The 21,870-nt window shown below is 49.5% G+C and overlaps 1 protein-coding gene across 5 annotated transcripts; it reads right to left on the reverse strand.

Moving 5' to 3' along the window:
* Window positions 1–708: 708 nt before the first annotated feature.
* Window positions 709–19,680, reverse strand: ECSCR (endothelial cell surface expressed chemotaxis and apoptosis regulator). 5 transcript variants are annotated; one of them, XM_083871538.1, is made up of 10 exons: window positions 19,547–19,680; window positions 10,878–10,919; window positions 8,795–8,908; window positions 8,275–8,328; window positions 6,367–6,435; window positions 4,991–5,089; window positions 4,145–4,243; window positions 3,558–3,594; window positions 2,306–2,405; window positions 709–1,789 (listed from the first exon to the last, which is right to left on the reverse strand). In XM_083871538.1, exons 1-10 carry the CDS (start codon window positions 19,596–19,598, stop codon window positions 1,781–1,783), a joined length of 675 nt encoding a protein of 224 aa, XP_083727664.1. In that variant the 5' UTR covers window positions 19,599–19,680; the 3' UTR covers window positions 709–1,780. The 5 variants fall into 5 exon arrangements, with proteins under 5 accessions (XP_083727664.1, XP_083727663.1, XP_083727662.1 ...); XM_083871537.1 differs by having other exon boundaries at window positions 2,238–2,405; XM_083871536.1 differs by lacking the exon at window positions 709–1,789 and adding an exon at window positions 2,975–3,192.
* Window positions 19,681–21,870: the final 2,190 nt, after the last annotated feature.

A 21,870-nucleotide genomic window follows, 5' to 3' on the forward strand; every position in this document is an offset into this window, starting at 1 on the left:
CCCAGTCCGGGCTCCCTCCTTTGGACACTCTGGAACAGCTTTAGAAAGGCCTTGGGGGGGCTGGTGGCAGCAGCTGAACATGAGCCCGAAGTGGGCAAGAGGCCAAGGGCACCTGGGCTGTCCCAGCCCTGGGTGGCAGCAGAACCAGGGCAGGGCCTGTCCCCTGTGCTGACACTGCTGGGGCACCTCGAGGGCCGTGTCCTCTTCTGGCCCCACACTACAAGACATTTCCTTGTTGCCTTCATTACTGCTAATGCTGTTGGTGGTTTCCCCTCATCCCACCTGCTAGGGAGACCTTCCACTTGTCCCAGGCTGCTCCAAGCACCAATGTCCAACCTGGCCTTGGACACTGCCAGGGATCCAGGGGCAGCCACAGCTGCTCTGGGCATCCTATGCCAGGGCCTGCCCACCCTCATTTTAAGACTCTCAAGAGCCTGTGGGAGGAAGAAAGTCCAAGGAAGGAAAACATAAGCAGTGGTGAGATCCTATGGAATCTTAGAGGTCAGGGGAGATTTGTTAAAGCTTTACTTTCACTAAAAATCTGCTTGTTGTGCTACATGTGGGGAGTCACAGGTCTCTGGGAACTGGCACTGTCTGGGTCCATCTAATTGGGGATTATCTGGGATTCTGTCTTAAGCAAATTCACCAGTCTGGTGGAGCCTGGGTGACTGACAACATTTTACTTTTCACAAATGTTACCAGAAAAGCTTCATTTATTAAGAAACAACATATCAAACTACCAGATGTCACAGGTTAAAAGTTTGTTGCCTCTTACCAGGAGCTTTGAAAATTTGCGATTTTTTTGTTGAACATTTCCTTGCCAGCTGCAAAGCACAGCTGCCTCTTGCATTGCACAGGGGGATGCTGCTCTTCCTGGTCCCAGGAAGCTTTGGGAAAGCAGTGGTGGAGATGATGGAAGCTCTTCTGGCAAACTTGGGCTGCCACACTCTGGGAGCTGAAGGAGCTCAGCATTTTGCTTGTGAGCATTCATTTTGCACTGCCAGAAACCCTGATCTGTGCAGGGCCTTTGTTCCTTACACTTCAGCTGAGGCTCTGAGCATGTGAGGAGGTAACGATCTGCCTTCCTGAAGCTCATTTGTTATATAATAATAATAATAACAACAACAACAACAACAACAATAATAATAATAATAAAGTGTTTAAAATGGCAATTTGCATTTCAGCAGCAGCTTTAATTCACAGCTCTCCAAATGCTTTACAGACAGGGATTAACAAGGCCTCACAACAACCCTGTGAGGTAGGTGGATGTGACCATCCCACTGCTGTGGGGACAATGAGGGCACCAGGGATAAGGGGCTTGGAGCAGTCATGCTGGGATTTGACCTGGAACTTGGGCATTTAAGTCCCATCAGGCCTTCAGATCAGGCTTTCCCAGCACACGGGTCTGGCTCGACTGGAGCTATCCTGATTAACGAGCCTGTGACTGCCTGGCACAGACTATAAAGGCCATTAATCTAAGGCAGAGGTTTATTAGTGGAGTGGATGGTGCCTTGGTGTTTCTTGATGCTGGAATTATCTGAGTGTTTGAAGACATATCAAAAATAGAGTTAGATATCAACCACAGAGCGTGGCAGACTGTAACTGGAGAAAGCCCTTAGGCCCTAGGTGGGGAAGCTATGTAGGACACTACTGTAAATGTACTGATCAGAAAGAACATAATAATTTATATATAAAGTCCACCCTTGCTCTTTTCCTGAAGGAAAAATAGAAGAGCCTAGCTGGTTGTCACGTGTCAGCTTCAAGCTCTGGGCTCTTGGCTTCATAGCACCTGCCAAAAGAACAAAACGTGGTTCATCAGCAGCCTGGTTGGGCTGACAAAGGGAGTAGAGCAATATGTTCTCCCAAACTCCGACCCAGCTTTAAAACAACCAAAAATTATATTAATTCCTCATGTGGGATAGATCTGAGAGCACTGATGGAGATGTGTTTCAGCCACTTGTGGGGCAGGAGTGGATAAGCTGGGCTGGAGGGTGAGACCTCGATTTCTCACAGACCTCTTCATTTAATGGTAAACCCCTCCAGCTTTGCTGCTGGCCACAGGTGATGTCACCTGTATACATGAAGTAAACCTGGCACCTCGAGTTCAGCCAGCCCACTTAAACCTGAGATGGCACTCAAATTTTCTCTAGGCTCACTGGAAACAGTTTGGACCTCTAGAAGTTTGGTAGCAGCTGGTTTTTGTATATTTCTGAAGGAATAAAAGAGCAAAGAAATACCTCAAGGGTTGCTCTTATACAGCCAGAGAAATGATCCCCAGCTAAAAAGCAAGGCTGAAAAGGGAAACCTTTTCTGATGGGGGGAAGCTCATGCTGTTGTTGGTGTTGATGTTCTTCATGGAGATCAGAGTGATGCTGTTCCCCTTCTGGCTCGTGTCTGCCGAGCAGCTGCCAAGGAGAGAAGGAGATAATTAATTACTTTGGGAAATTAATTACTTTGGGAAACGAGAGAGGGAATCGCAGAGTCACTGAGGTTGGAAAAGACCTCCAAGATCATCAAGTCCAACCTTTGAGCAACCACCACCTGGTCAAGCAGACCAAGAGCACTGAGTGCCACATCCAGGGAGGTGTTCCTTGGACAGGAACGTGTGTTCCTTGGACACCTCCAGGGACAAAATTTCTTTGCACAGAGCTGGAGGCAAACAGGCAAGGCCAAGGCTGGTATGGCAGACCAGGTTTGGTTTCCCCTGCCCACTGAGCTGCTGTTCTGATTCAGGCCATCCATAGTGAGTTACGAGGCTTTGGAAGGTGGAATTCCTCTTTTTTCCTACCCTGAGGGCTGGGATGTGCATTCCTTGCCAGTGGAGGCTGGATGACTTTGGGGGTCAGGGGGCCTTACGCATGGTCCTATTTTCTGGCATGTTCTCCCTCAGTGGCTTCAGATCCCTTGGATCACAATCTTTAAGGGTATTTAGTGACCACTCATGCTGATGAAAATTTGGCACCTAAATACTTACAGACTTTGTTCCCTGTGTGCCTTGTCCCTTTCCAAAGCAGGGTTTAGGAAACTATCAGATGGCAAAATAGGAGCAATATATTTTGGTCCCTTCCAGCTCTTGTTTCCTGCTGTTTTCCCACATACAGCCTCTCTGGAATAGCAGTGATGGACCATGGGGCTCTGATGGACCATTCTCTGCTTGATGCTTCTCTTCCAGAAGTCTCTGAACTGGGGTTCCTTTGGGAAACAGTAATGGGCATGTTGGGAGATATCTGAGACTGCTTTGAGATCCAGAAACTCAAGTTTAGACCTCAAGGCTCTATCTAGGCAAGGAAGACAATCAGTCTGCTTTGGGAAGGTGATGAGTCTTGTCTTAGTGCATCTTTGAATGAGCCCCCTAAAAACATTGATCTTCTATCTGTGTCTCTATCAGAGGTTGAAGTGTTATTAAAGCTGATTTTGCTTTTCTAACTCTCTCAAAGATGTCTTGATAAGCTTCCTTCCACCTGAAATAACCAAAGCAGACTCTTTTCCATGCTAAAATTAGCTCTGGGATAAAACAGGCACTCTCAATCAGACGTGGGTGGCGTGAGCAGCCTTACCTCTCTGATACCATGGAGGCTCCTGGTTTCTGTTTATCTGGGGGGAGAAAAGCAGGTGGTGATGTAGAGGTGAGAAGTCATGAAATAAGTCAGCTCTGTTCTGAATTACTTCATGCAGGGATATAAATGAAATCTGGATGAGATTGGAGACACTGTGGGGGAAACTTGGGAGTTGATTAGAGAAAACCCTCCAGCTAAAAGGATGTGCAGGCAGGACCTGCTGGCCCTTTAGGAAGGATTCTGCCTTGCTGCAGAGCAGCCTTGCCCTCTGCTGGGCACTGCTTCGTGGGAAATGGGATTCCTAAGGAAAAGGAGTGTCAAACTCCACGATTTTTGCTGGAAGAGCTGCCCACCTCTTGGAATTTGAGCTGCAGGAAATTTGAGATCACATCCAGATGAGGCTGGGCTAGGGCTCTAGCGAGGAGGTCACATTGCATTCCTGGCTGCTCAATCCATGTTCCAGTCTGGCTTCCAAACCTCCCCACCACTGTGTAAGCTTTTCAAATGCATCTTTTAGGAATTGCCAGATCCACACGGAAGCTGGTGACTTGTTGATTAGGGAAGCACAGATTCCCTCAGACAAATACCTTCTGAGTCCTTGGAGTGGTTGCACTTGAACCTCAGGCTGACCACACTGACCAGGATGATGACCACCACTATCAGGATAACGACAAAGCTGATGACACCTGGGGATGGAGGAAAGAACTGTCTGAGTAGCAGAGAGACTCTGACATCAAAATTTGGCTAGGAAATCAATATTTTCATTAATGTGAGCATGGTTTGTAATAGGCAGAGAAGCAAATAGTTGTTAGAACAAATAGCTTTATCCTCCTGTGTTTTAACATCAGAGGGCTTCTATGAATACTTAATCAATAAATACTTAATTGGTAAGGCAGTGCCAGGAAGGCAGAAGTCAGTTGATTACACTGAGCATTGATAAGAGTCCGTATGCTCCTGCTACAGTTGGTAAATCTTATCCCAAAAGTGTGTAAAGCCAAATAAATGCGTAATGTAACAGGGAGAGACAAGCTAGAGCAGTGGGTGATGTTATCTGTCCCATAAACCACCTCTAGACACTTTAAATCGAGTGTAGATTTGATACTGACATCAGGCTTCAATCAATCAAACAATTCTTTGCACAGGAAATTTATCCTGATAAGAATCTCTCGGACTTAGAATCCTGAAATGGTTTGGGCTGAAAAGGACCTTAATGATCATCCCATTCCACCCCCTGCTATGGGCAGGGACACCTTCCACCAGCTCAGGTTGCTCCAAGCCCCATCCAGCCTGGCCTTGGGCACTTCCTGGGATCCAGGGGCAGCCACAGCTGCTCTGGGCACCCTGTGCCAGGGCCTCCTGAAGCTGGATGTCCAAACCAGCACGACCTGGTGAAAGAGAGCCCCCTCCTCTCCCCAGGTGGCACAGGACCTTACCAAAAGCTGCCACCGTCAGCGGTGATTTCTCGTCTGTCGGGGTGGGCTCGGGTAATTGGCTGGAGCAGTTGGGTGTTGGGGTGATGGGTTCTGAGGTGCCTACAAAGGGGAAAAGTGTAGATTTCCATAAAAGTCATTCTTCTATGACTGGGAAGAGGATTCCTAGCAATGCTAGAGGCCTTAACTCTCACTTGCACTTCACTGAAGAGACCAAGTTTGGATCCTGGCCAGACCCATCAATTTTAACAGCAAAGTGAGCGAGATCTGTGTGGAATCATTGCCTTGGTGGGTGTTGCAATTTTTTCCATGGATGGCAGGGACAAAGAACTCTGCTCACCTGAGATGCTCTAGAAACACGTGGCTTTATTATTACAAGGGTCGTGGGTAAAGCGGGCCTGCTTCCAGCCACCAGCCTCGGCTGGAGCAAAGCCCTAAAGAGAGAATAGGAAGAGAGAGAGATAGAAGAGAGCTAAGGGGTAAAAACGGGGCAGGAGCAGGGGAAAAACGTGGGGAGAAAACAGGAGCAAGCGAGGTGAGAGAGGAGAGGAGAAGGGCCAAAAGAGGTAAGGGAAGAAGGGTGAGAGGGCCAGAGGAGAGAGGTAAGGGCAAAAGGTAGGAGAGCCAGGACAAGAGAGGGGAGAAGAGTGGAGAAGAGCAGAGGAGAGAGCGATCCTCTTGTTACAATACATTATATCTTTTTTTCTGTTGAATATTCTAATTCACATTGACCAACCGGCATGAGATACAAAACCTACAAACTTTGCATGCAGCCTATAAGAACGACTGCATTACCATGTCATTTTACTTTCTAAGCTCTATAGACTTCTTTCTTATGCCCTTGTTCCCGGATGTCTTTGCCAAGGTGAAAAGGCAACATTCTTGTCTTTTTGTCAGCTAATCACCGTCTTCCTGCCTGCCATGCACACATCTCGAAACTGGCTTTCATTCCTATTTCACTCAGGTTTTACATCTACAGTATTTCTTGCCATGCAGTCATATTCATAAGTCCTTCCTGTCCCGTCTTTCCCAACAGGTGGGGCCCCTTTTTATGGACAAGCTGAGAGCAGCCACAGGGTTTCCTTCTGGGACTCCAGTGAGGAAAGGTCAAAGTCAGTGCTGGCACTGCATTTGAGGGGGGAATTTGTCCAGTCTCCCTCCTTTTACAACTTTTGGCCAAAATGGCACCTTCCTCCTCTTCCCAGGCTCAAGAGTACTGAAGTACTGTTTCTGCAGAGCTTTACAGGCTTTTCAAGGGCTGGATGGGGTGTTCATCACCCCTCAGGAAATCACTGGTGTCCACGCTGCCTTGAAGACAGCTGTGGGATGGCCTTGCTGCTGACCATGCAAAGGAATATAAAATAGGAAGCAGGAATCACCTCTCTGCGAGGAGGAAGCACCTTCAGTCACTGATGCTGTGATGCTCTCATTCCTCATGGGATCCTGACCTGCACAGAGAGACACAGAATGTGAGTCTTGACCTCCAGTGACATCCAAGAACCAAAGGAATTAATGGAGAGCAGAATGGATTCAGGGTAGTCCTGGCAACACCTGGGGAAACATGGAATTAATACTCCCACCTCCATACTAAAAGCTTCCCACCAAACATACTTTGTACTATTTTCCATGTCCAAATGGAAACCTAGGGAACCAAAATTCAAATACCCTTTTATAAACTCTTTAGGACCTGCAATCCCAGGTACAGGTTTGGGGCAGAAACAACTAGGCAAAGCTGGAAGACTGAGCTGGGAAAGTTATAGATGTGCTGCAGAGACTTTAAAATAAGCCTGATTAGGGGAAAAAATATTGCAGAATATGGGTGTGGATTGAGTATTTGGCTCGTCCCTGGACTTGAAATGAGTGGATCTGCTATGCTGGATTATCTAGGAGTGAATAAACCCATTTGAGGTGGGCAAACTTGTACACCATATGTAGTCTAGCTGTGGCAGCAAGAGGTTTGTCCAAGCAAGGACTCCAGTTCTCAGTGGGATAAACTGGCTTGTGTGAAGCTGCTTGGTTTGTGACAGCTGCTTCCAGTGCCTGTGCAAGGAAATGTAAAGCCAGCCCATGTGTTTCACTTGTACAGAGAAAAAACATCCTTTGCTGCCTCCAGGCTGTTGTTGAACAGCCAGAGTGTCTGCATCAACCTTAATGAGCAGCTACAGACCCTGCCAGGAGACTCAAAGTGATACTTCAGAGCTTCAGATGATCATCTGTAGGATCTTCCCTGCTTTCCCATCCCCACATTCCCAGCTTTCCCATCCCCACATTCCCAGCAGCAGTGCTGGCCAAGGGGATGTGGTGCCTGGAGAGGTTTGCACAGCTTCTGGCACTGCCCCAGGGACCAGCTGAGCCCAGTCCTGTCCCACAGCAAACATCCCTGATTTAGAATGGGATTTTGCCAAAAACCAGAAGAAAAAGGAGAAAAGGCATGAAATAATAAATCTAGCTGTTTCAGAAGCCACAAGGAGCAGAACAGTCTGGAGAAGCAGGGTCTGCTGCTGTACAACTTTTTCCCCCACTCATCAAATTCTTTGTTTCATTCTGAAATTGTTCTTCTATCCACAGGCAGAAGCTGTGGTTTGCTGAGCCTGGCACAGTTACCCCATCCCTGGGAAATGTTGGGTCTCATGCAGTGGGAGACCTGGCTTTTGGAAGCATCAGCATCTTTAGTCAAAGATGTGTGGAGCTTCTTTCTCAGTGGTAAACCAGGGTTGGAATGAACAGCAATCTGCTCTGAGCAAAGGGCTCCTGGCTTAGCTGGGCACAGCTGTGCTGGCTGGGCATCTGTGTAGGCACAGCTGACCACAGCTTCCTCACCTGGCTTGTGTTAGAGATCTGACAGGCACTTGGAGAGGCAGAGCAGTTCCTTGACCATTGCAGATTTTTGAGGCTGAATTTTTAAAGGAAAATCGGCTCAGCTGTCAGATTTCAGTCTTCCAGTCACTTGAATTCTGCCCTTATTCTGAGAAAACTCTTACTGAATTCTCTAATTTGTGCTTACAGGTTGGGTTAAGCAAACTGTCAAAAGCAAAATTGTATTTATTTTAAAAGACTTTAAAAGGACTCCCCTCTCCTAAACAAAGATCCATTGTTCAGCTGCTCAAGTTCATCCCAGCAGAGGATGTTAAGAGCATTTATCTCGTGTTTTATCACTGCTTATAAAGACACCAGATGTGATTTTGGATGGCTTGCCCCCCAAAAAAGACTCATGTGTAGAGAACCTGTGCCATTGATGGCCATCAAATTATCTGATCTTATCGTTAGTCTCTAAAAGGACAAAGTACCTTGAGGTGTTGGAGAAGGAGCTGCCGTGCTTCTGTTTCCACTGGACTTATCATCTAGATAAAGAAAACATGGGAAAGGACAATTGACTTGGGAAGTCACTACAGATTTCACTGTGGAGAACCATTGGGTGTCCATGGAGTAAAAAAATCTTTATTTGCATGATACTTTCCCTCAAGACAGACATCAGGGTGCCCAGTTAGCCAGGTATGGAGTCAGCTCAGAGGGTACCTGACAGGTGAGTTGTGAGAGGGAGCCTGGGGAGGATGGAGCTGCTCCAATATTTGATAAAGCTTGATCTGGATTTTCTGATATGGGCTTGGCCGGGCTGTGTCCATCTGGGGAGCTGGAATGAGCTGCTCTTTCAGCAAAGACTCCAAGAAATTCAATATTTACAGAATTGCTGAATAACCAGCACAGGGTGGACTAGCCCAATATTCTGATGCCTGCAGTTTGGCTTGGATGAGGAGGGAGGCACAAACAGGTCCTGCCTGAGCAAATATTTGAGTTTTCCATCCTTACCTCTCTCAATGGTTGCTGTCAGGGTTGTAGTGGTGGGGGAGGGTTTGGCTGGAGTATTTTGACTCACAGAGGTGAGGCTCAGCTTGGTCAGTGGTGTCGATTTTACTGACGTCTCTGCAGGGAAATGTGGTGTTACTTTAAAAAGTTCAGCTCAGAAACAGCTTGGAGAGGGCACAGCTACTGCAGAGCTCTCAAATTCCTTGAGAGTTAGGAATAATCTGCTAGGGAAAGCATGGAAATAGCCTTCATCCTGCTCAGACTCAAGGAGCTCTTGTACTTTGGAATTTCCTTTTGCTCTTTTCACTGTGAGGAGATGCTGAGCTGGCAGAGCTCAGCAAACACGAGGAGAAAGTCAGGGTTTGCCACTGCTTCTTTCCCTGTTTGAAAAGTGAAGGTGTTTTTGTCACTGGACACTTGACCTGCCTGGAGCTGCCTGGCACCCACGTGATCATTTCCTTGTGTTCTGAAATGCCAACTTTCACCTTTCATTTCACTGAGAGTCTCCAAGCACAAACAATTCAGCTTTTAAAGTGGTCTGGAGGCTCTGTCCTCTGCCTCAACCTGCTCCAAACTGCACCAGATCCAAAGCAAGATGTGAGGGGGAAAGCTTTCAATAATCCCTCTGCAAGGAAGAGTGGATCACCAGCTGGGAATTTGCAAGCAGGCTCCTTGTCTAGACTGCTCTTCGCTTTCCAATAAATTGAGAAAATGGTGAAGTGCTTTCAAGATTAGTGTGGTGGGGGGTTTTTCCCTTTATCCAAATGCTTCATTGAAATATTAGAATTTAGGATTAAGTTGAAGTTTCTTTTTTTCTGCAAGCCTTGGAAGCAGAAGCAGAGATCTTTTTGAGATCTTATTCCTTGATATTTTGGGGGTCCTTCTAGAAGTGTAGCTATGCTTAGGTTGTTTTTTTTTTTTTTTTTTTTTTTTTTTGGGTTTTTTTTTTTTTTTTTTTTTTTTTTTTGGTTTTTTTTTTTTTTTTTTTTTTTTTTGTTCCTGAAGCATAGCAGGAAGAAATCTGTCTCCAAAGATCCAGGTAGCATGATACCAACAGATGTGGAGCTGGAGAGATCATTTCTGGTGTAATTGGTTTTCTGTACATGTCACAAAATCCAAGGAAGGCTTGGGTTGGAAGGGATCTTAGAGATCAGCCAGGGTGGACAGGGCTTGGAGTAACCTGGGATAGCAGAAGGTCTCCCTGCCCGTAGGGAATGGGATGAGCTTTAAGGTCTCTTCTAACCCAAACCATTCTGGGATTCCAGTCTATGATAATCTCATTCTCCCTATTCAATTTGAAGACCTTTTTCCCCCCTAGTTTTGCTCGTACCTGTGCCTTAAACCCTGTGGGGTGAGTTGGCTGGATCAGAAGCCCTGACACCACAAAATTTCCTTCCTCCTCACCACTGTCCTCTGTACAGCCCCAGCTACTGCAGGGTGGCCCAGCTGGGCTGAGGTCAGACCAGTTCCACACTGGCATGGCCCCAAGCTGCTCTCTTTGGTCTCCATCTGAGCATTACCTGAGCTGTGGTTCTTTGCTTCAGGGCTGGGCACTGTTGTTTGGGGTTGACCTGGAGCACAAGCAGGGGCACAGAGGTGACATTTCCAGGCTGGTGGGATCCCACAGGGAGGGATGGGGCATGGGCCAGAAAGGGACCATTGTAGCCAACAGAGCAGAAAGGGTGAGGGGAACAAGAGATGCCAAGGAGAGGGTTTGTCACTGGTGTGGCTGTGGTTCCATGGATTCATTGCTGCTAGGAAGCAGCTGGGGAAACAGAGAACAAAGATGAGGCAGGATCCCTCTGCTTTCCCTGGGCTTCCTGAACACAGCCTCTCTCCCTTCCAGACTAAAGGGAGCCAAGCCAGGTCCACCCTCTGGGGCACAGTGCCCTCCATGTCTCCTGGAGATCTGGGGGTGAGTGGTGATGGATGGGGCAGGCAAAGGCAGGATCCTGGGAGAAGATCCCTTAACAGAGGGGAGTTCTGAATCGGGGTCCTGTCTGGGGCCTCTCCATTTGCATCCCCCCATCTCCATGTGCCCCCACATCCAAACAGACACATAAAGCACACCACAGGGCAGAGGTACCTGTTCCAGCAGGGGTGGAGGAGTTTGTGGAAGATGTAGAACCTGAAAGGAAAGAGCAGAGTGTGAGTGGAACTCAGCTGTGGTGGCCACTAAGGCACTGCTGTTCTTTTTCCTTGTGTGATTTGAGTTTTCCTCATCTTCTGTCAGAATGACTCTGAAATATGGGACTCCTCCAAAAGCATTACCAGAGAAGTAGTAGCAAAGAAGTTTCGTGGAGTGTAAAACTATCAGGCTCTGAGTAAATGGGTAGTGGAGTTTATCCAGCCAGGATAAATGCCCTCCTCCCCTTTTGGGGGCCACAGAAATCCATGGGGTCATTCCCTCTCCGTGAGCTGTTTGCCTCAGCTCAGCCCTGGCACAGAAGGGCGTGTGACCTGTGTTCTGGAGCTGTTCAGAGGTAAGACACGCATTTGAACACTTTGTTTCCTTGAGACTTTGAGGAATGGATGGATGATGTTTGTAAAGACTTCCAGGAGCCAATGGGACTGTTCTTCCTATCCTGTGTATCCTGGGAAGCTGAAGCCTGGGGCTGTGAGTCTGAAGGGAGCTGCAGCCCTCGGGAGCTGCCTTCCCTGTAAGGCTGGGTAGTCCTGGATGTCCATACAAGGTTGTAAGTGTTTCACTGCGTCCCCAGTTCCTCAACTGAAAGGTGGCTTTGTTTGGTTTATTTGTTTGCTTTTCTTTTGGATTGATGACAAAGCATTCCTGTCCCAATCCCTCACATTTCCTACTCTGAGTATCTGTGATGTTTTCCTTTAAGCCCCAGCTCCCAGAGTCCTGTGCCCATAGAGTCACAGGAGAGAGCAGAGTATTTTGGCTTGGACAGGAACTTTCAAGGTCATCTAGTGCAACCCCAAGGGTTACATGAGATGCCAATTAAAAATGCTTGAAAATGGGAGAAAGAAATGTCCCACACTCTAGGACAAGACCTGGAAAATGTAAATGCACTTTAAATGCTCAAATCAAACCCAGCTGGTTTAACTTTGGGAAGGTGACTTTGAGTGTGTCATTGCTGAAATGTACATCCTAATTGGGGTTTTCAAATGGTTATTGGTGGTGACCCTGATGCTCTCCGGGGTTAGGTTTAATGAAAGAAATGACATTACAGGTACAGAAAGCAGCTGAATCTGACTCCCCTGGTGATCCATCTCTCCAGAGTTCCACGTGAGAAAAAGGATTTGGGCAGAAAGGGACAGCAGGGAAGGTTGAATCCTTCTAGCACATTATCCCCTGATGATACCTCAAGGCTCTGTGGTGGGAGCAGAGCCTTTGCAGGAGGTGCAGGGGAGCTCCAGCCAGGCAGCACCAGCCAGGGCACAGCAGTGCCCATTTTCAGCCAGAACTGCCCTTCTGGAAGGAAATTCTCCCTGTGAGGGTGCTGAGGCCCTGGCACAGAGTGCCCAGAGAAGCTGTGGCTGCCCCTGGATCCCTGGGAGTGTCCCAGGCCAGGCTGGACAGAGATTAGATCAGCCTGGGACAGTGGAAGATGTTCCTGCCCATGGCAGGGAGTGAGATGAGCTTTAGGGTCCCTCCCAGGCCAAACCACTCTGTGATTCCAGGATATGGTGCCAGGATCTGTAGGAGTGATATAGATGAACTTTGGGGTAGGTCCATGAGCTGCTGGTGCCTGGGGGAGGCTGAGGGCCCTGGCAGGGAGGGGTGTCTGGAAGGAGACCCTCAGCACTGAGTGTGGCTCTGGCTCAGAGCTCACCCTCGGCACCCTCTGGGTGTAGCAAGTTCCTGATTGATCTCATTTTCCTCATGGACCTGCTTTGGAGCCGTAATTGTTTCTGTGACTGAGACTTTATGACAATGATCCCAGCCAGACAGGAAGCGGGTAATAAATAATAAAATGTGGTTATTCCCAGACATGGTTTGGCTGTGAAAATCAGACTGGACTTTTCAGACCTTTTTCCACGTTTTTCTCTTCTAATTTACTGGGCAGCAGGCTGGGAAAACTGTCCCGTTCAGTCCATGAAAACGGAGACAGGATCAGGTCTTTAATCACTCAGAGAGGAAGAGACTGCTTGATTTTCCAACCCCATTTGGAGCAGGATCAGGAAACAAGAACCTTTATGAGCAGCAAGGAAAAGGGAGGCTGGGAAATTGGAACCTGCCTTAGCACAGGGTGTTAAGTGAGGTGCTAGGAGTGATTGTGTTGGAGAATTTATGGGATATCCTTCCCTGCGAGTTTTGAAGAGCAACTTAAAGGAGCATCAGGACAGTAAGAGACAGGGTTATGGGCAGCTGTGCCATCACCTACTAAACCAATTAATATAATGGGAAAAAAGGAATGTTTCAGGCACATGTTTGCCCTTCCTAAAGAGGTAGAGATGCTTCTTTTGAGGAAGGGGGATGATTCTGGACATTGGTTTTCAAATGCCTTAAGATACTCTCTACATTCAGCACAAAAAATAATGTTCTGAGATCATCATGGGGAATTAATACCCTCCAGCAGCTGCCAGACTCAAACAGCTCCTCTTTCTCCAGAATTCCCTTGTGGGACCCATTGTCTTGTTTTCCTGTGGGGAGAAGTAGCTGTGGCACATTTATGGAAATGCTCACAGGTGCTTTTTCATGGACATGGCATGTGGAAGCACCCGGAATTGCTGGAGAAAGAGCTGCTGTCTGCACTTAGCCTTTGCCAAAGGAAAAGGGGAATGAAGGCACTGAGCTGGACATTTATTCCACCATTTTTGGTGCAGATGAGGAGAAATCTGAGAGCTTGAACAGATCCTCTGGGGATGGGAGGAAGCTGAGGGTGAGGGAGGTGACATTGCCTCTGGTCTGCCATCCCTGATGGGACCATCCATGGGCCAGCTCCAGCATCCCTTGGACAGGAGGAAATGATTGTATGCAACATTTTCTTCACTGCAGCACATCCTGTCACTGAAGGTCACACTGGAAGCCTTCTGAAGTTCTCTGTTTGCAAACTTAAACCTTGTGGTCATTGTAAAAAAAGTTGAAAAAGCAGTTTTTTCCCCACTGCTCAGTTCCCAGAGTTCCCGTGGTTGGGCTGATGCCTGCCCTGCTCTGGAGTGTTGCTGTGGGGAGGCTGAGGGCTGGAGATCCCCTTCTGGCATTCTGCTCCGGAATAAACGGCCCTGGCTTCTCTAAACACATCCACACTTCATTTCAAGTGGAACAGGCCTGGCTCCGACTTCTGGCTGCTGCTGCTTGTTATGCCTTCCCTGCCAACTCAAATAAGCAAAAGTCCTGTTCTATTGGGTGTTTTCTTTTGGGGAGGGTGCTCAGCATCCTAGATCCCACAAGAGCGGGAGGGATCTGTGCAAAGCAGGATGAGACCAGACGCCCATTGTGGGGCTGGGCAGCAGGATGGGGATGAACAAAGCACGCCACGTGTCGCAGCTCCCTGCAGATATCCCAGGGGATTCTGGAGTTGGAAACCATTCCCTCCCAGTGCTGCTGCCAGCACGGAGAGCCCTGGCTGTATAAACAGTTCCCAGCAATAATCAGGACACGGCTGGCGCAGCTGGAATTGCAATAAACATCAAAGCCCTTCCACGAGGGCAAGCACTGCCAAGGAGTTCGTTGCGTGTTTGGGTGCAAAGGATTTACAGCTGGACTGTGCAGTCCTGGGTGGAGACTGGGAGCTGGCTGAGGGATTTATGATGGGAAATACGGCTTTGTGCTTGTGCTGTCATGGGAAAGTCCCAGTTAGGCACTGGAGCTGCAGGGCTGCAGAGGAGCACGTTGGGGCTGCAGCTGCATTTTGGTTCTCACTGCTTTCTGGTTAATTTTTCCAAGGGTAAACAGCAGAATTTTGGATTTCTGTTCTTGGCAGTTGTTTTTCTGTGGGACTAGGTGTGTCTAGACTGACCTGGGGCCTTCTTTTGTGGCAGCTGAGATAGTCCCAAAGCCAGCAACTCACCCCACTCACTCCTCAGCACGAAGAGGATGATGTCAACCAAAAGACAGGTGAATTTTAGGTATTTCTGCTTTGGTAATAGTTTTGGCAATTGTAGACATTTAAAGTATGTTTTTTTCAGCTGCTGACCAAAGGACTACTTAAAATGCCAGTCTTTGCCAGGCCCGCCTATAGAGATCTGAGCCAGCTGTTGGAAAGGTTTCAGCAGGTTTTAGATCAGGCTCAAGGAGGGCTTGTGGTGTCCAGCCTGTGTTCATAGAGGGCTGGAGTCACGGGGGAGGACCTCTGGCACTGGTGTGGAGTCACAGGGACTTCTCCTGTCCACTCAGAACTGCTGATGGGGAGGGAGCATCTATTCCCAGAGACATTCTCCTGGACTTGTCCCTTCCCTGGACTTTTGGGGGATGTCTCACCTGCAGAGCCCACAGCTCTTTGTCACCCAGTGCTTCAAAACACTTCCAGAAAAGAGATCCAGCAAGCTAAAAATAGGCTTTGCAACTCAGATATTGGCAGATGACCCAAGACAAAAAAAAAATAAAATTCCAACCCCTTAACACAGGTGCAGCTGTTTCCTGGGTGAAATACAGCAGTAGAGAGCAACACCCAATTCTTAGGACTTCCACAAGGGAAAAAATCCTCTTTTAGGAAACCTGGAAAGCAGAGAATTCTGCCAAAGCCTAGGTCCTGTTTTATTAAGTGCCTAAGTAAGGTGTCTCTGCCTTGAGGGTATTTCTCACAACAGAACAGTTGGAGTGGGAATTGTGCAGGAGAGAGAGGAAAGGTGTTGTTCTGCTGGGTGGATAACTGACAGCCCAAATCAGCGCCAGATCCACAGAAGTGTTCAAGTGCCTAATTCCCAAATGGCATGGGGGGGGGGGCGGGGTTGGCAACTGGCTGCTAAGTTGTTCTGAATGGTAATGACTCAGACAAAGTGTTATGGAAAGTTTAGAGAGCCAGGAATTAATCCCGGATCTCATCAGCAATTAAAATTAATTGTTGCCTTCCTCTGCCCATCCTCAAGGGCTTGGCCTGGGCATCCTCTCCAAGCACCACATTCCATGCTTCTCTCTGGTGAGCCAGTCTGGAAGCAGATCTTAGTGGGAGGCAATTAAAACCCACTTGGATGTAGAAAACAACCAGGGAGACAAACAGTGTGGGGAAGCTGAGGGCACAGAGCAGCTCTGCTGCATCCCTGTGCTGCCCAGGGCTGGTTTGTCCATGTCAAGGGATTATTCCTGGAAGGAAAAGCAGCCTGGCTTTTCTCCTGGCTGCACCACCACTGCTCCACCAGGCTGCTGCTCCATCACCCTCCCAGATTTGCTGGTTCCAGTTTCCTCATGACCTGCTTATTTTAGAGCTCTGGGTTTGCTCCTGGTGATGTGGGTCCTGTCCTTCTCCTGGCTGTGCTGCTTCTCAGGTTTGGAGCTGGGTCTGGGATTTTGGAGGGGAAATCACTCCACGCCCAGTGCAAATGAAAAATGAGGGCACCACCAATCCAGGCTCAATGGGATCTGGAGCCCAGCCTGTGCTTTTTGCCTACCTACAGTTTTAAAATATTATTTATTAGCAGAACTCAAAGCACTTTACAGAGGAGACTTTCCAAGCTTCTTCCCAAAGTGATTATTCTTTCCAGTAATTTGAGATTCCCCAGGTTTTTTTTGAGCACTGCTCTATGGTGTTTATGAACCACCAGGCAGGAATGTGATCTGCTGGGACTGGGTCAGGAGACAAGGTGTGCAAGGGGCTGGTGGCTAAGGGATTTCTCATCATTCCTGTTCTTTCCACCTGCTTTTTTTGAGTGTCCTAGCTTGAGTGCCAGGGGAGCAGTTGAAAGATAACCCTGCTTGGAAGAGGTTCCAGACTCACAAAGCAACAGCTACAGAGCAGATAAAGCACCTTGGCCTGACAATTTATCTGAGTTCAGATTTTGGGTGAATGACTCAAGTTTTATTCCCACATTTCCTAACTCTTCATGAAAACCCCCATATCTCATATCCCCACAGCGTGGGCAGCAGGGCAGGGGGAGATTCTATCCCACTCAGGTGAGACCTGAGCAGAGCTGCCCTCCTTCAGCTTAAGGACATTCCCCCTTGTCCTGTCACTCCAGCCCTTGTCCCCAGTCCCTCTCCAGCTCTCCTGGAGATCCTTTAGGCACTGGAAGGGGCTCTGAGCTCTCCCTGGAGCTTTCCCTTCTCCAGGTGAGCACCCCCAGCTCTCCCAGCCTTCCCCCACGGCAGAGCTGCTCCATCCCTCTGACCATCCTGGTGCCTATCTGGACTGACATGGAAGCCTCTCCCTTGCTGAGGTGGTTGGGTCATGCTGGGTGGGCTCCTCTGGGAACTGAGGCCCGGAGAGCTCCCAGCTGGGGCTTTGCTGGTGTTGCAGCAGCCCCAAGTCCCCTCTCCAGCCTGGCTTCCCAGCAGGAGCGTTCCTGGCTTTGGGATACCAGCACCACCTCCTGCAAGGACACCTGTTGTTGACTCACCTATTGTAAATGGGACAGAATTCCTGGAAGCTGCTGCAGTCAGATCTGCAGTCACCGAGGGGTTTTGTGTTACTGAAGGGAGCAGTTTGTTGTGTGAACAAACATTTCTCCAAACTACCTCCTGCTCTCTCTTCCTTGTTCACCACGTCAGGGCTGGGCTGGCCTTGCCCTTGCTGGAGAAATTTGCTTTAGGATGCCCTGGTTTGAGGATGCAAGTCTGGAGTCTGAGTGCCTGTCCTCTAGCTGCACCCCATTTTTGATTATATCAAAAATATATCTCAGAATACATGTCTGGTTCTGAGAAAACACATTTCTCATGGCATTATCCATCCACAGGCTGTGGCACAGATAAGGAGAGCAGTGGATGGAACAACAACAGTGGGAAATCCTGCTGGGTTTTCATCAGCTTTGAGGAGGAATTTTTTCAGTGGAAATCTTTTGTCTGGAAAGCGCCTGCCCATTGTAATGGAAAGGGTCCATAGGAAGAGGTTTGTTTGGACAAATTTTCTGCTAAGTGTTTCTGGGAGGAGGAAAAACAAATTGGAAATATGCCAGACCTTCTCACTTCAGCAATTTCAAAATAACAGTTTGACCTCCCTTGTTTGAACCTCCCATCAGAAATAACCATGAGAACAGAGAGCTTTAATTTAGGAAATGATAAGTTAATAAAATACTGAATTTGCACCAAGCAAAAGCCTGAAAGGCCTGTATGGGACCAGGCAGGTGTAAGTATCCAGCCAAAGCTGATTCTTTGTCTCCTCGAGGTTACCTCCATCCCGTTGGGGCGGGCAGCCTTGTTCCAGAGCCCCTAATTCCTTTTTCCAACTGCCGTGTGCTGGGAAATCAGCGGCATCAGAGCCCGACTGCCCCTCTCACTAAGCTGCTGCTTTGCCTTGTTCAGAAGCTTCCCCCAAGGGCTACACCACCTTAGGGACTTGCTGTCAAATTAAAAATGAAAGGAAAAAAAAATTTGGGGTTGTTGGATCAGTGCAGAAGAGGGAGCCAGGACACATTCCAGGGAAGGCTGGTTTGGTGGGAGAGGTGTGATGGTGCTGTGACCATGGAGGGGGACGGTCCCTGCCCCTGAATTTAGACAGGTGGCTTTGAGAGGATGGAGTGATGCTGTCGGGACTGAAGCATGGAGGGTGGCATCCTTTCCACCTGGTGCTGCAGCAGCCAGGTGCTCCTGGAAGCTGGAATTGTGGGCAGTGCCCCTGAGATTCCCTCTCCGTGGTTCTTGGCATGGTGCAGCCCAGCCAGGGAAGGGGCCTGACCCCCTCTGTGCCATTCCTGTTCCATAAAAGCCCTTCCAAACAGTTTCAAGAGGGAAAGGAGTGTTCTGTGTGAGCATTAAAGAGTGTCACAGGGTGGCCAAGGCACTCAAAGCCCCTTGATGTGATCCTTCCTCTGATCCCAGGCACAAATCCCCCCCTGCTGAAGGCAGCAGTGCTGCCCTCTAATAAAGAGAGAAAATTTCCAATCCACATGCTCTTATTTCTTGGAATTATACAGCTACAAACCAAATTGCATTCTGTATTCTACAGAATGAGATGATCTTTCCTTTCCAACACAAACCATTCTATGATTCTCTGCCTTTTAAAAAGCCCATTATTACCAGCACAGTGGCTGTAACCCGAGGCAACTTCTACAGTTTAATGATAAAACCTCAGAGTTGGAGACACATTATTTTATATTCCTTTGAATGTATTCCAGCTCCCAGCTACTACAGCTGTCAGCAAGGTAAGAGGGGCCTGAAAATGCAGGGAAAAGCAACCTGTCATCCTTTGGAAAAAGAAAACAGCTCCTTCATCCCACACCTCGACTTGCATGGGAAAGAGAAGTTAAACCAGAATTACCCCAAAGCAGCAGAATTATTACAGCAAGGACAAGGGGTGCTCTGCACGAGCCTTGCATGTGGGCTTTGTATTTATATTAATGAGAGCAAAAAGTGCAAATAAAAAGTATTTTTGAGGAAAACAATGTCCTGTACATTGAAATATTCCACCTTTACTCTTGTATGACAAAAGCCACTTACTCCAAACACCTCAGCAGAAACACTCTTTTCATTAACCAGGAAACAAATCTTTGTATTGCAGCACTGCCAAACAAACCCTGTAAACCTGACAAAGCCACATTTTCCTCAGCAACCCGACTCCTGCCACCCCTGAGCTGGAGGCTCAGCTTTCCAGTGGCACTCCCAGCCTGTGCCCTTTGGAGCCCCCCGTGAAGCCGGGCCCCCCAAATTCCCCCGTCCTGCAGCGCCTCGTGCTCCCCGGGGTATGCGGAGCGGCTCACCTGGGAGCAGCAGGAGGAGCCAGAGGAGTGGATGGATGCTCGGGAGCAGCATCTCCGCGCTGCTTTGTGGCCCGCGGAGCCTCTGGCCATCCCGGGAGGGACCGCGAGCAGCGATTCGCCTGCCCGGGCTGACTCTCACACAGCTTCCTGTTAAAGAATAGGAGGAAACGGGCTGAATCCACAGGGGAACTGTGTTTTTCAGCCCATTATGGCCGGGGAGGATGTGAGACATCGCTCACCGGCGGCAGAGGAAACCTCGCCGAGCTTTGGCGGGGATTCGGCTCCCGGCACAGAGAGATGCCCTGCTCTGGGCCTCAGCAGCTTCCTTACGGTGCTGGGGTTTTTTGGGAGGTGTTTTGTGTGTGGTAGGTTGTGCCCCAGGTCCCATCCCCCCCACATCAGCCTCTCTGGAGTAAGAGCTGCTGGAGGAGCCTCCCTCCCATCTGAGAGGGGTTTTCTTACACATCCATGAGGAATTCAGGAATAACTGCTCCTTGTGGAGCCAGGGTAGCTCAGCAGCTGGACCTGCCCTGTACCATCTGTCCCCCTGGGCAGCTGCAGCGAGTCTGGGAGCTGGGACATGCCAATTTTGGGATGGTGGCCTTGGGATGCTCCTCTTCAGGCAGCACAGCCTCCCTCCCTGCAGGAGACACAGCACGTGCTGGGCTTGGACCTACCCCATTCCCAGTTCCTGGAGAAGGGGAGGAACTGGAAAACTGGGCTGGCTCTGCCCCCATCCAGCCCGAGAGGTTCAGACATATGGTTTCTTGGCCCTGACCGTCTGTGCTGGTCTGTGCAGGTCCTGCCTGCCACAGTGTGAACTCCAGAGGTTCTGATTTATCCTGTGCTGGATGTCAGTGGGTGTTTGTGGGAGGACAAGCTTTCCTAGTGTCCCCACCTAGGAAAGGTTCCTGTGTCCTTCTGTGTGGGTGTTCAGGATGCAAAGCCAGAGGATTCTGTCTCCTGGTCTGAGAAGCTGGTCCAGCCCCTCCCACAGCCCCCAAACACCACAGAGCCTCAGCCAAAGGCAAAGGAGATTCTCCTTCACTGCATGGAGTGCATCAAGGCTGTCCTATGCTGCCAGCAGGATCCTGGTTCACACAGCTGGCACACAGCAGCAGGACTGGAGGGAATGATCCCCCGTGCATGGCACAGCTCCTCACATTCTGTGGGTCTCTTCCAAACCCTCTAACCCCCAGGAAAAGCAGGCCCAAGGCTGGTAACCTCCACAGCAGCCTTTGCTGGGACAAATCCCCTGCCAGCAGCACCCCCATCCTTTTGTCCCTTGCACAGATGTGATGCTCAGAGATTATGCTGTAGATTAAGGTTTTACTGAATCCTGAAATGAGTGCAAATACCCAGAAGCTCACACGCAGTTAAATCTCTTCTGGATGCTCGGCTGGATGGTGGAGGAGGCATTTCCCACCCTGTCCTCCCCATGTGCAGGAAAGACAGAGCCCAGATATCCACCCCAGCCTGTCTGCTGAGAGCCTGCAGGTAAGAGCAGTGGTGTTTTGGGGTGGAAGGATGGGAAGATGTGTTTTGTAATGGCTGAAACTCCAAGGGATCCATATTTTCTGCTCTGCGATGTGCTCAAGGTCACTCGTGGGGCAGAGGGTGTGACACACGGCACCCCTGGGCCAGGGGGATGTACCTGTGTGCAGGGTGGTGGCACAGCCAGCGTGGGGGGGAGGGATGTGCCAGCCCTGACCTGGCACTGGCTCCTGCCTGTGACCCCCCAGCAGCTCACACAATCCTTTAGGTTGGAAAAGGCTCCAAAATCATTGAGTCCAACCATTGAACTGGAGGCCCAAAGCATCCAGAGCTCCCCATGGACTCACCCCACAGCCGTGCTGGCAAATGCTCCTTCTGCAGCAGTGGGACCCCGGCAGGGACAATCATCCCCGGGGCTGTGCCACCCCTGGGGACAGGGCTCTTCCAGCCCGGAGCACAGCGTGGGGACACGGTGCCGGGCAGTGCAAACAGCTCACGTACAGGAGGGGATTTTTTACACCCATTCCTTCATCCCATTCAATTTTCACGCCCCGCCGGTGGCAGCAGGGAGGTTTCCCGCAGCCGAAGGGGGAAGGGAGGAAGGGTGCTTCTCCCCAGACAAAAGAGCCCTTGTCCCGCAGCGGGGGACAGGAGGGTCGCGGGGCGGCAGCGCTGATGTGGCAGCGGGCAGGGACGGGAGCGGCGCTGCCCCGGGATGAGCGGGCGCTCCCCCGTGTGCCCCGGGAGCCCCGGCGGCAGCGGGGCCGGGCCGTGACGTGGCAACTTCCGAGGTGAGTCCGGCTGCACCTTCACCGCAGACCCAGCCCGCA

Source organism: Zosterops lateralis (genome assembly GCF_965231275.1).
Source record: "Zosterops lateralis genome assembly, chromosome: 14".
NCBI lineage: Eukaryota > Metazoa > Chordata > Aves > Passeriformes > Zosteropidae > Zosterops > Zosterops lateralis.